The sequence below is a fragment of the Sturnus vulgaris genome, chromosome 2 (assembly GCF_052056855.1).
Source record: "Sturnus vulgaris isolate bStuVul1 chromosome 2, bStuVul1.hap1, whole genome shotgun sequence".
Classification (NCBI taxonomy): Eukaryota; Metazoa; Chordata; class Aves; order Passeriformes; family Sturnidae; genus Sturnus; species Sturnus vulgaris.
The window spans coordinates 110,386,891-110,400,434 of NC_142244.1; the positions used below are offsets into that span (position 1 = coordinate 110,386,891).

General features: G+C 34.9%; 1 protein-coding gene across 1 annotated transcript in view; it reads right to left on the reverse strand.

The window, feature by feature from the left end:
- CFAP47 (cilia and flagella associated protein 47) overlaps nt 1-13,544 on the reverse strand; it is a gene marked incomplete at its 5' end in the record, with an annotated part of 257,080 nt that overhangs the window by 99,371 nt on the left and 144,165 nt on the right. The window contains one exon of the mRNA XM_088159355.1: nt 2,667-2,764. Within this exon, the coding sequence (XP_088015481.1) occupies nt 2,667-2,764 (98 nt within the window). The remainder of the gene's footprint in view (nt 1-2,666; nt 2,765-13,544) is intronic.

Sequence of the window (13,544 nt, forward strand, 5' to 3'; positions counted from 1 at the left end):
TGAGTCAACCTAAAGCATTTCCAAACCTTAAACACAAAACTGGAATCTGCAAGCAAATGCACTCATTGGCTATAACAGGACAAGTGCCAAGATGACCCCACACTGTGCCCTGTTCCTGGGTGCTCCAGGCTGGTGGTCACCACGGCCACCATCAAAAACAGCAAATGCTACACCTGGCTCATCTAACATCTCCATCCTGCCAGCTTTACCTCTGCTGTAGCCAATTTTGGATGTTTCAGAATTCTGATAACTTGTGTGAGACAGAACAGTACTTTTGACATGCTGAGGATAAATTTGTCTTGCATTTGATGATGAGATTCAGCTATAACTACCATACAAAAGCAGTGTTATTAGTATTTTAAATTAGATGATGCTAATCCTCTTTGTTCCAAGAGCCAGGAAGGAAGAAGTCTCGAAGGTCAAAAAGAGATCAATGTATTCATTAAATCTGACAGACTGATGTAGTAGATATACCAGGTATCTATGCTTTGTAAATATTTATCAGCTTTTGAAGCAATTTCAAGTTCTCACCTTCACAAGACTCTGTCTGTGGTTTTCACTGGTAAGACCTTCCAATGTTTTATTGTTCTCATTACTGGGACATTCCATGCAAGATTAAATAATTCTCAGATGTAAATTTTCGGCTCTTAGCTCTTGATGTATGTTGGTCAGCAAAACTGAGACATCACTAAATATTCTTTAGCAAATGATCACATTTCTTCACATTTCTTCTCCATTTTTTCTTTGGCAAACTAAGTTGATAGAACTATCTAACATTCATAGAACAAGGCTTGCTTTTCCAGTCCCCCATGCTTCTAGGAGATTTCTTTGATTTTCTTCCAGTATTTCAAAATCATTTTTAACCTTCAAGAACTAGACGTATGCACATTCTAATAACAGTACCACAGGCATTATTTGCTTTCTGTTCATGTTTGACCATTCTTCAGCAGTCAAGGACTGTATTGGTTCTCTTTCCTGGTGTCACACTGACAGTTCTACTGAGACATTAGCTAGGATAATCCTATTCCCTTATATCAGAGACAGAAAGCTCTCACACTCCAAAATTAAGAACCTGCCGTGTAACCAGTAAATTCAGCAATCATAATTCCATAATAGTAACCACATTATCATTTGTCAGAAATATTCATGTCACCTTCCAAATTCATCAGTAAAAAAATTAACTACATTTTCCATAGAGATCTGAAGAAGAGGTATAGCTAATCCTTTATCTCCTAAATCTTCCTTTAAAGGAATTATCCAAATTTTAAGGTTAATAATTTCAGTGCCCTGAACATCGCAAAAGTATTTTGTACTTGAATGTGTTTTTTTCAAGTTTTCACATTGAATTTGATTAAAATTTATAGGAAGAGTTCAAATTCACTTTGAGAATTTCTCATACAATAGGAATCAATAGTACACTTCAAATCTAGCTTTCCCTTTTACCACTTCAGAGAATTTTCAGATCAGAAAATGATACAAGGCAATGCATGATCCTGTGGGACAAAAGCCTACACTACTCCTTTCAAGGTCTTAAATCACAAACTCTTTTAGTCTTGCTTTTATGTTTCTTACCAGCACCAGATACCTCCCTGCATACTCATCCAACACCAAGACTTTGAAAACACCATTATCTGTTTCTCTTCCTTACAGAAGCTCACAGTCAGGACACTGAACTTCAAGGAAAGAGGAACACACCTGAAGTCATACATGAACAATGATATTTAAATATTTTTAGAAATGCTTACTGGTTTGGATTCCCCCCCCCCCCTCGATTTTGAACCCATGCAAAATCAACTGAGGAGAGTCTTCTCCCTTCCCAGCATCTGTGAGTGGAAGAGGTAGCACTTCTCTAGCATTTCCATCCCTTATTTTTATTTGCAAAAATGTTCCTGCAGAAAAATACCACACCAGTCATTTCTACTCATAATCTGTTACCACCACCCGTTGTTACAATGCATGCAGAAAGCAGGATGTCTAGATGATAAAGCAAAAATCCATTTACACAAGTTAGGAAAAATATTAGCTCTGAAAACAAACACCTTACAAATGATAATTCAAAGACAAATAAAATTAAAAATCAGTGGGAAACAAAAACACTATTTATTTAGCAAACATAATAAAAAATATCTTTACATAGTTAAGTGACTTAAAGCATATTTATTTAATACGTTGCAATTCTTCTTCTAGTATGACTAATGTAATTTAATTTTTTGGGGGGAGTGACAGTATGTATTCATCTACTAATAAAAACATGATTAAGCACATCCCAATGATTAAAGAAATTTAAATGACAATAATAATTTGGCCTGCATGAAGAAGCAAAGTACCAAAAGAGCCATATTCTCTTGTGGACAACTGATAAACTGAAGGTTTTTTTGAATTCAGGCTTATTTGAGATCCAAAATTAAAAGCAAATGTCAGCAGTATAAAACTGTAATTTTTCAAACAGGATAAAGAAGATACTTTTATTCAAGCATTTATTTTAGTTCATATCCCTGAGATTAAATGAGATCTTAGTAAGTATTGAATTTTATTACTCAAAATATGATTGTGTGGTCACTTAATAAAATTGATTAACCCTCAGTGATAGCAGCCAGAACAACAATAAAAATTAAATTTTTCTTCTAATGTAGTAGAACAAAATTAGACATTTAGAGTAACCTTACCAGAGCTCTGCACTCCACCTCTATGGTCCTTTCTGCTGCTGCAGGTGTGCTGTAAATCTTCAAGGAGAACCACACTTTGCAATTTGAAGAACCTCCTCCTATGTTAGAAAAACCAAAATGCCTTACAAATTATCCTATGATGTGATCAATCCTAGCAGCTTTCAAAACAATGAGAACTTTGAACTTTTAGCAGAAATGCCAGTCACTGTTCATACTGAGACAAAGCAAATCATGAACTCATTTAATCACTGTCAACAAACTCTATTGTCTAATCCCTTCTTGTCAGGATTCAAAATAGTAACAAATTAATATATACACAAATTGAATGGAAATAGCACTTTGGCGAATTAGCTTCCACATTGTTTCTGGGTTTTAAATATCATTGATTTGTAACTAAAACTTCATAGCAAACTGACACTACGTTTGTAATTTTATATCAGGAAATCAAAATTAGTTCCCCTCACATAATTTCTTTTTTATCTAACATTTTCCTGGTTTTTGAACACAGTCGTGAATGTTAATAAAATTATCTCATCAATCTCGATCAGGTAGATGAAACAAATTAAGCCTGAAATCTCTACCATAAGGCCTGATTTTCACAGCACAAATATTTCATGTGGTAGGATTTTTTCATGTGTACAGAGTTGTTTAGCACCTTTTAATAATGCATACCCAAGACGTGCTTGCACTATTCCTGTTTGTCAGTGTATTGTATGAGATGAAAATAGCCTTAATCCTCCTACTCACACTTTCCTGAATTACACACTAGAGAGCTGCATTAGCACTCCTGTTTTACCACAGCATTTGTCTTGGGAGCTCCTACTGATTTTCTCTTCTGCTGTGACCCCAGCTTATCTCAGAGTCACCATTTTCCTTGGTGCAACTCCTTATTCTACATATATGGCTTTATTTCCAAACCCTGTTTCCAATAAAATGGTTTGTGACAGGATTTATTTGCATTATTTTCTTACAATTTTCACCAAATACATTCTGTATTAACTTATCCATTTTCTCTGGGCTAATTTGATATGCATAAAATTTACTGTGTTTTAATACCAGAATTCCAGGCTTACACTGTCTGGAATAGCCTCAGTGTCTTACAATCTTTGAAAATTAGCATCATTGAGCTAAAGAGATCTTCTGAATGTCCATTAAAGGATTCTGGCATGTACAGGACCCTGAGTTTAATCAATTACAAAAGGTAAAAAAAAAAAATCAATACACAGAAGAGATGTAACTTGTGCAACAAGGGAGGATCAGCTACACCAAAACAGAATATACTACCTTGGAAGCTGACATAAACATTCTTAATTAAGATCAAAAGAAAATCAAAGAGGAAAATCATAGCTTGGGACATCATGTTCTTCAAGAATGCAGTCAAACTGTAGGAAAAGATCTGGAATTCAGGTAGGAAACAAAAGAGGAAAACATCAACAGCAAAGTTCCATTTACCAAGGATATGTGATTAAACTGCAGGACAATGGGATTCATTAAGTACAGCAACACATTCACGAATTAATTCTATACAGTTAAGGAAAACAGAAAAGAGCATAAGCTGCTATTTAAACAGAAAATTAACAAGGCTGCCACCCTCTCCTCAAACCTCCAAGAATACTCATACCAAGAAAAACTCCACCCTCAAGTGACAACTTGCTAGGGACTTAAAAAAGCAGTAGCACGAACTTTTCAAACACATTTGAAGCTGGTAGCCTGACAAACTCAGAAGGGCTGATAGATGATCAGGGTGGAAAAGGAATGCTCAAGGAAGATAAGGCTGCAGCAGAAAATCTAAATTAATTCTTTGCAGTAGTGTTCATTACAGTGGAGTTCAGGGGCTTTCTAAGCTCTAGAGCTTGTTTTGAGGGGAATGGTCAGAGAGACTCTTCCAAATTGAGGTTTCAGCAGAAAAAGTTTCAGAGCAGACTGATAAAGTAACAAATCATCTTTGCAAGAGATGTCTGCCCAAAATTTGTGTTTTAATGAAAGATGTCCCTGTCCATGGCATGGGGGTTGGAACTAAACAACCTTTAAGGTCCCTTCCAACCCAAACCACTCTACTATTTTGCAAGTCTGTGAATTCAAAAGGATGTCAAGTATTAAATTGTGGTATTGCAAACCAGCATGTGACCCCTTTGCTTAAGTCAGCTTGGGATATGAAGAAAGGAAAAGGCAGAGAATAGGATGCCAAATTTTAGACAGGTCTTCTGCATAAATTTAGACATTACAGACATGAGTTTGTTTATTTATTCCAAAGTAAATTATTAAGCATCACAATAAAGGAGGGAAGCCACAACACACAAAACTATTTGAATTCTTTGACAAAATCAGCAGCTGTGTGAATAAGGGAAATGTGGTTTACATAGTACCCTGCTTCTCATTACAATATTAGGCCTTCCAGCAATTCATATATGCTGCAACCAAGTTATTTTTCCATACACTTACAGCCTTCTTTTTCTCTCAGACCACACATTTCTCCTCTGTATTCATAACTAACCTGAATCACATTTCTGTTCTTCATAACTGCAGCAATATAAAGCTTTTAGTCTACTGCCTTTCTCTCTTCTTCCTTTAATATACAAATTCATTTATTTTGTTCAATTTGCTTAAAAACTACTCTAATTTCTGATATTTCTCAAAAGCAAAGCTTTCAGGTCAAGTTGCTTTCTTTTTAGTTTTGACTACAAGTGTTTTGAGCTATTAAAACATTTTTCTATGTTAGAAATTCTTGATTTCTTTTTTGAATTTTAATTTGAATGTTTAGATTTGTTTCTCTTTAATTTTTTCTCAATTTTCAAAAATCAAATACTTTTTCTGGAGACCCTAAATAAGCCACAGTACTTACAGATTACTTTTCTGGGAAACAGCTGTCATGTCTGGGAGGAAATACCTTGTACATGTTTTTCAATGATGTTACATGTATTTAGATATTTTCAGTGATAATGTTATTTGCATAACAATTGGAATTTCCCTAAAAATTTTAAAATACTTTGATGGAAACAGTTTTCCTAATGCATGGTATGAACCTGGCAATTCTCTGCTGAAGGAGGCTCTTTTTTAGTTTTGTAGCTGAGCCCTTGACTGAAAGTTTCTGCAATTTCCACTTAGTATTAAGCCTTGAAGTTGTATAAACTTTGATGTTCTGTCAACTTTTACTCAGTGAAAACAAAGCTGAATTGTTGTTTGCTGCCCACTTGCATTGTTTAAAACATAAAACTCAGGGTTTTATCCTCACTTAGCTGAAAGCCTGATATCAAATAGTGACTTTAAAGGTGAGTCCCTGCTCATGTCTTTACCCATATAATGTATTTTAACAGGCTACATCAAGGCCAATTTATTGCAAGTATCCTCATCCCAAAGTAATTATAGGCTAATTTTACTCCAAATGTCTTCTCTTCCTCAGGTAACCCATAAGAAAGAAGCTAGTTCTTACTCTTGAGAATACTCAGAAGTCACTTCCAAAGCTATAAGCTTAAGCTCCCTGGAAAAAATAAAATACCTTTAACAGATCAAAATAACATCAAATGTTTTGAAATTTCCTTTAGTTTTATCTCAGCATTCAAACCCAAAAAACAACTTGCATGGCTGAAGATAGGTGTAGCATTAGAAATTCATTTTCTAATGTAAAGAACAGAAGGTCAGGAGTGTGGGGATTTTTTGATCATCTTTTGTTAGAGTTTTTCAAAGAGTTTTACTTTACCAGAGAGTAGATGCTGGGAAAGGCTCAAGGATCAGAGGTAATGGAAATAAACTCAATATACTCAGGCTGAAACTCACAGATGGCTCCTTCTCTAGTCACAGAACAAGGTTATATTTGTCTGGTTCTGTTTTCTGCACACATTTCAAAAGCAAGCAGAAAAAAAAAACAGTATGCACTTTTCCTTTTCTCTTTACTTTTCTAAACTTCCATTGACACTTTTAATGCATTTTAAGTTTTTTCTTAGGGCCTGAGCACTGCACTTTGATGTCTTGTGAGATAAACTCCATTTGACTTTAGGCCTGGATCTCCTATCTCCTCACTCTGGGCCTTCGATGACAAATAAAAATCCTCACCCTGCTTTATGCAACCATCAGGTCATGATATTGTCAGATCTCATGAAATAAACAAAACAAATTGTAGTCAGTACATCAGATGGAAATCACCACTAGAGAGCACAAATCTTCTGAACATGAAAATGCATCCACTTCAATATTTGATCTCCATCACATTTCTTTTAGTCTGTCCTTTGGTCAGTAGGCTTTCACCCTGACTAGTAAGGGTCAAGAATCTGTCACTAATGGTCAGAGCATCTTCCATATGTTACCTCCTGCATATTCAGTTAGCACCACTGTAAAAGAGTTTCCTAATTTAAAGTTATTAGAACTTTCCCCAATTATTTTTTAATTTTTGATTTTACTGTGGAATCACTGGAAACGTAGAAAGCTGTGTAATTCCTGTTTCATGTAGTTGCTCTGAGCTAGGGGAACAACAAAAACAAAAATAAGGCCTATTTCTGTATCCATTCCTTAACAAGTCAATTTCTTCAAATAGTATTTATTTACAGTAATTACATTTGTGGACAGACAAATGTAGTTTGAACAAACAATTCTGTATTTAAAACACAGGACTACTAAATTACAATTTACATGAAAATTAAACTTGAACCTTCAACAAACATTTCAGGTTAAAACCTCAAACTTCTCTTCCAAACCTGATTCCAGCTTGAATGACATAAGAAAATCACTGGGTTTTCTTCCTGACCTGAATAGCCTTTTGTAATTAAATCATTCTGGTGCCTTGTCCTACTTCTCTTCAGTGCTGCAAATGAACAGTTTCTCCTTTGCCTGATCTCTCCATATATTGTGCAATTTTAAAAAATATTATAAAATATTTCTTATCAATATTTGAAGCCATACACTTTTAATCTTATATTTTGCATCAAATCCTGAAGAGTTATCAATTCTAAAATCCTCTTCCTTCTACTCACAAGATGCTCTTCCCTACTCACTTGGATGAGAACACCTTATTACCATATCAGCCACAAGCTGAAATTTCTGATCTGTCCCCTTTCCTTAAATTTACTTTTCATCCTGTCTGCTACACCAGCCATTAAGTGTGCTGTCAGTTATAAAGAGAAAAGATCCTTCTCACCTGATTGAGACAAAGCTAACCATCAGTCACCTGAATGGCACATCACTGATGATGAAGATTTCCCTTGGTGTCCTGAAAATTGTAGAATTCCAGGGCCTTTGGGAGGGGTGTGTGTGTGTGATATGGACACAATGGGGAACTGTACTGCTAAATAACATGAATTTATTTGAAATACTTAATCCAATTTTACTGACTTCTCATATTGGCATCAGCAATACAATTATTTAAGGAAAAAGCTGAATTTAAGTGATATTTTCAAATTAAATGTGAGTTCTTTCTACAGCATTTTTACCTAATATTTTCAGAGTTAATATAGTGATAATTCCCTAAGAGCAACTTTCAGAAATTTAGAGGGTGCCTTACATTCTGTATCCAGCCTAAGTCAAAGGGACAGTCCCTAAAGTGACTTTGAGGACAGAAGATTGCATTAGTTTGCACATGTAAATTGGAACTGATGTATGAAAGCGATGCCTTTGAAATGCTGCAATTTAAAATTAAATTATGATGCTTTCATGTGTAAATATGTACTTAACATTAAATTAATTCAGAATTTTCAAGTTAATATAGTACCTATAGGCAGGCTTGGTAAAGAAGTGTATTCTACAAGAGGAAATCTACAAGATGGATTAAGGTTCCTTTTCCTCAGGACTTGTCCTAAACTATGTAAGGACTGTATCTTCAGAGCCTTTTCCACTCAGAAAAATTTGGAAATGGAAATTAGAACAATTTTTTAAAATGCAAAATCAAAACCTTGGTTTGGCCCTTGGAATTATCTATGATTAGTACAACACAAAGCTCTGAAAAAGTGTCTGACCTTTTAAAAAGCATAAATCCAGAACCTCTATTTTTTAAATTCTGGCTTCAAATCTATCTTTTCAAATGAACATCACTACCTTATGGTGGAGACTGAGATACCACTAGCCCATGAAAGACATTCCTTTTCCCTAAACTTCAAAACTGTAAGGAGAAGAGAGAATTTTAACACTAGACAGCTTATTTCAAGGAAATGGATGACTAATGCTGTTGGTAACTTCCACTTTTGAAGCTCAGTCTTCCATACTATTAATACCACCACAGCAGGATGTTCTAACACCATTTTTCAGTTAGACACCTTTACTCCATAGACACTTTCTCATCTCCATCTCCCAGGTAACAACTTCAAAAAAATCATTCAGCAGATCTTCTATGTCTATGGGATGTGGAAGATGGAAAATGTCTCTTTACCTCAGAATATTCTTGATGTCCTTCATAAACCCTCAGTACCTTAGTATGATGATGTCACAGCTCTCCCTTCTCCCTTGCAGTTGAGTGATGAAAATGTAGATATGGCAAATATGATTATTCATTTGTACAGGGCCTTTTTTCCTCTCCATTTGTCCTACATTTATCCAAGGTATGTATCAGATCACTTAGCCCAGCCTGTCTATTGGTGACAGATCTATCTGCTGGTACACGCTGAGATAGAAATCAGGATCTGATCTTATTGACATGTTAAACTCTTTCTGATGAAATCATGGAATTGTGGCATGGGAATGAACTCAGAGCACATGACAGTATGTCATCCAAGTACTTGTGACACTAGTAAATATAGATCTAAAACAAGAGATAAAAAATCAACAAGAACACAGGTAATATACTTGGCATTAGAATCCATCTTCCCTCCCCTTTTTGAGCTCTGCATGACATATGTGAACACAAAGTATGGAAAGAATAAGAAAATTTCAAATGCTGAAAAGAAATCCAGCACATTTTAGCAACACAAGAGTCAAAACTTCACTGCTTCAGCGGTTTTGGGAGGGAATGGGGGGAAGTGGAGTAGGGAAGGGAATATTCTGCCTTAGTAAAAGTTTGAGGAATCAATTCTGGGGGAATGAATTCAAAGGATTGCCACAAACCTTACCAATGTAGGTCCAATGTCTAATTACATTTCTTACTGTGCTTTCCTAAGAACATAAAGCCACACACTGAGAAGAGCCCCAGACTTTCATATTAAGCCACTGAATACTCACTGAAGAGGTGGGATGGCAGGGACATTTAACAATCTACTAGATAAGGAATCTGCCATGAATAGACCATGGAAAATAAATCTGGCAGGTTTCAAGTGCAATGGTCTGTATGTTTGGGAGCAACCTGCACCTCACACATATTATGTCACATGGGCTTCTCAAAACTCTCCCTTTAAGGCATTATTTTGTCTTTTACTGCCTGGCTCTATTAGTCTTAGTGATGATTAATGTCTCAAGTGGTTACCTCAAAATCAGACTGCCATCACAAGCAGAATCTTTGTGGTAATTTACGGGAAGATGATACTTTTTCAGTTACTGCACTATGGTTTTAGAAGTTTGAATAGCAAGGAAGAAGAACTAGAACTTTTCACTCAGCATATATTTGATATAATTGGAGATTACATGGTGAAGTGATTGTTTAGAATACTAACACTTTTAAAGTACTTTTTAACTTCTAATGTGAAGATAAATGGTATTTGCTTTAAGACTCACAGTTATTTGGTTATTATAATTACCTTAGTTCAAAGACCTGGAAATGAAAGAAGCTGAGGTTAAGTGGAGGAGATACTTAGAATAATCTAGTCTAAGAGTTGAATAAGGAAATAATTCCAAAGGGCAAAGAGACAAGAAAAACTCAAAGAAGTAAAGTAAAATAAAAAGCACAAAGTAGCTTATTGTCAGGCAACCATGAAAAGACAAAAAAAACACAGAAAAACTTGTACAACCAATAAGAATTTGAAGCTCAGAAAACAACTGTTGCTTAAAGAATTATTTTATCTTCCCTACAGAAGATTTTTGAGGAAAGACAAGGCTCACAATTTTCACACGCACAAAAGGTTGCTACTAGGAGCGATCTCTCTGATGGAGAGAGTAACAAATGGTACACTACAGAGTATGCAAAAAGTATCAGTGAAACTTTACAGTGGTGAGGGTGGAGAAGAGCAAGGACAGATTACCTAGGTCATGCAGTTTTTATTAGTAAATAACTTTGAAGAACATCCTAGAAGAATGGTTGTCAAAATCCACAAGGAAACAAGTTACCTCTACCAAGTTATACCTAACACAGTCTCATATTCTACAAAATGTCTCAAAACACCCTCATTCCCAGCCATAACCTTTAGCTCACATAAATTGAATTGTGATACACAGTCAGAACTGTGTTAAACGAATGACCTCAAATTATGTACTAACACTCCCTGCTTCCTCTTACTTTATACAACTTCAAAATTTACTTAAATTAAGAGGTTTTCCCCCAAGGACTACTGCTTTTCCCCAAAGGACTACTGTTTTTTCTCCATTTGCCATATCTGCTTTTATTTCTGCTGACACCATTTTTCTATCTTTGTCTACCTATGTCTTTGGAAAAACCCAAAGGTAGCAGAAAAATCCAAAGGGAACCTTGTTTCTGGCTATCAACTTATAAGGTCTCAGATACAAAACAGAAAAAATATTGTTCATTCCTATTATGCTAAGGAGCATGAAAAGCTATAAAGCATAAAAGGCATATAAAGCTAAGGGTGATCATGGAAAAAAGGGTCTCTAAATTTCCTTACAGGCTCTCTGGAAGGTTAGGAAAATCATCAGTAATATTGAAGAATGCACACAAAAATAAAGCAGGTAACAAGAAAAAGAATGGGAAAGAGAAGCGAAGGGAAAGATGCTTTATGTCTGGAGAGCCACCAGCACCAATTGCTTGAAAAAAAAATTAAAAGGTTATGGTAAAATCACCTAGAACTTTTTATTCTGCTTCTTGGCAGAAACAGCATTCACTGCCCAGGCTTTGCATAGTGCTGCACATTTTAAGAGTGTGTAAACTGTGACTTATGCGAGAAAATCACTTGCCAGGTGAACAGCTTGAGTAGCTGTGCCACAGATATTTTAACATGTCTGCAAAGGCAAAAGCCAGCTCAGAAGTCATGTTGAGACAGTCACAGCTGATATACCCTTGGCACAGTAAGTTAAGTTATACTCAGATGATTTCCAGTCAGGAAATTCCTTTAAATGATACCAAAGTGGTTTCCTGTTCCACGTCAGAATGAAAACAAAACACGTAAAATAGCTTATGAATGTATGCATATATTTCTTCTGAAAAAACATAATTGCTCAGAGTTTGGGTTTTTTTCATGTGTTGTTTTGTTTTTATTTTAATAGGTGATGTTTACTGCATAAAATACCTTCATAAATTTAACATTTTGGCTGTTAAGAACTCTTTATAATAGAATATTTGACATAAAAAACTGCAGCCAGAAAAAATCAAATATGAAATTAGTATGACTTTAGAACTGGTAAAAATCTTCTACTGAAAAAAAAATACCAATGTGTAATTAATTCTTCTTTCAACTTTTCTTTCAGTAATACACAACGTATTGAATGAAATATGATTGTACATTGATGAAACATAGATAAAAAGTATTTTAAATACATAGTATATAGTATATAGTATATAGTATATAGTATATAGTATATAGTATAGTATATAGTATAACACAATGATCTGTGACTAGCAGTCAAAAAAATACAAAAAGACAGCAGAAAAGCAGCAGGTATTCTTCAGTCACAGAAGTCTTCTCACACATATGGCACTTAGTTATTGCAAAGGCATTTTAATTTTAAGTCTTAGCAGCAAAGACCTGTTAAAGGTCCTTAACAATCCTCCAGGTGTAATATGCTGTGGTGAAATATACTTCATGTTCTTTATTGTGAAATTCCAAGCCTTATTTTCTTATTGTCAACATAAAATATTAAAATTAAGCTTACTGAAGACAAAGTTAATTCAATTTTACTAGTGCTGTGTCACAAAAGCAAAGAACTGCTCTTATGAGTTGCAGCACATAAAAGGAGCATGAGCCTTTCACTTAACAGACAAATACCATTCAATCAACTGAATTATAGAATTTCCTTTGCAAGAGTAAAATCAATTGCACTATTTCTCTAAAAGTTTTATATCCCCCAGCTTGCAATTCAGCACTTTGAAAAAAAAAATACCGAAAGAACCCAAGAAATGCTGAGTACAACATATCTTCATTTATATTATAGAATGCAATTAGTTTCCAAATATTTTACCCCTTCTAGAGACCAGGAAACTAAATTGACAACATTTCCTTGAATATACATGAATTTTTAAATGAATCTTTAATTTGAGTTAAATCTGATTTTATTATACGAACCTACATGAGACTTCAGCAAGAAGCCAGCTCACTTCCAGACAGGGTTCATTTTTAAATTTTCTACCATACCCAGGCAGGTTCAGTGTATGCAGTTTCCTCTTAAAAACATGCTAAATATTAAGGCTAAGAATGCCTATTTCCTATGCGAAGATAGCCCAGAATTACAAAAATTATATTCATGCACCTCAATGATTGATTCCTGACTGCCATTATTAGAAAAAAAAATATTCTGTATTTACAGATTTTTTCTTCCAAAATACTGGGGGTTTGCTAAAAATATCAAATTAACCAAAATCATTTCATCAACCCTAATACAGTCTTACTGCAGTGTTTCATAGGAACACAGCTAGGCAAATGCAAAGGCATTAAAACTGACAAGTATCTATTTTTCCTTTTTCAGTATAACCCTTTTACTTTAAAATGAACCTTTCAGGTTCATTGGGATTTGGATAACTTTCCATTCTAAGCTCTGTCACAGAGCAGGCATTTCATCTTATTCTCCTAAGGAAAGGCAAAAAGACAATACAAAGCAACATCACACACACAGAAAGGCAACATTTTTTCTGGGACAAAAAAA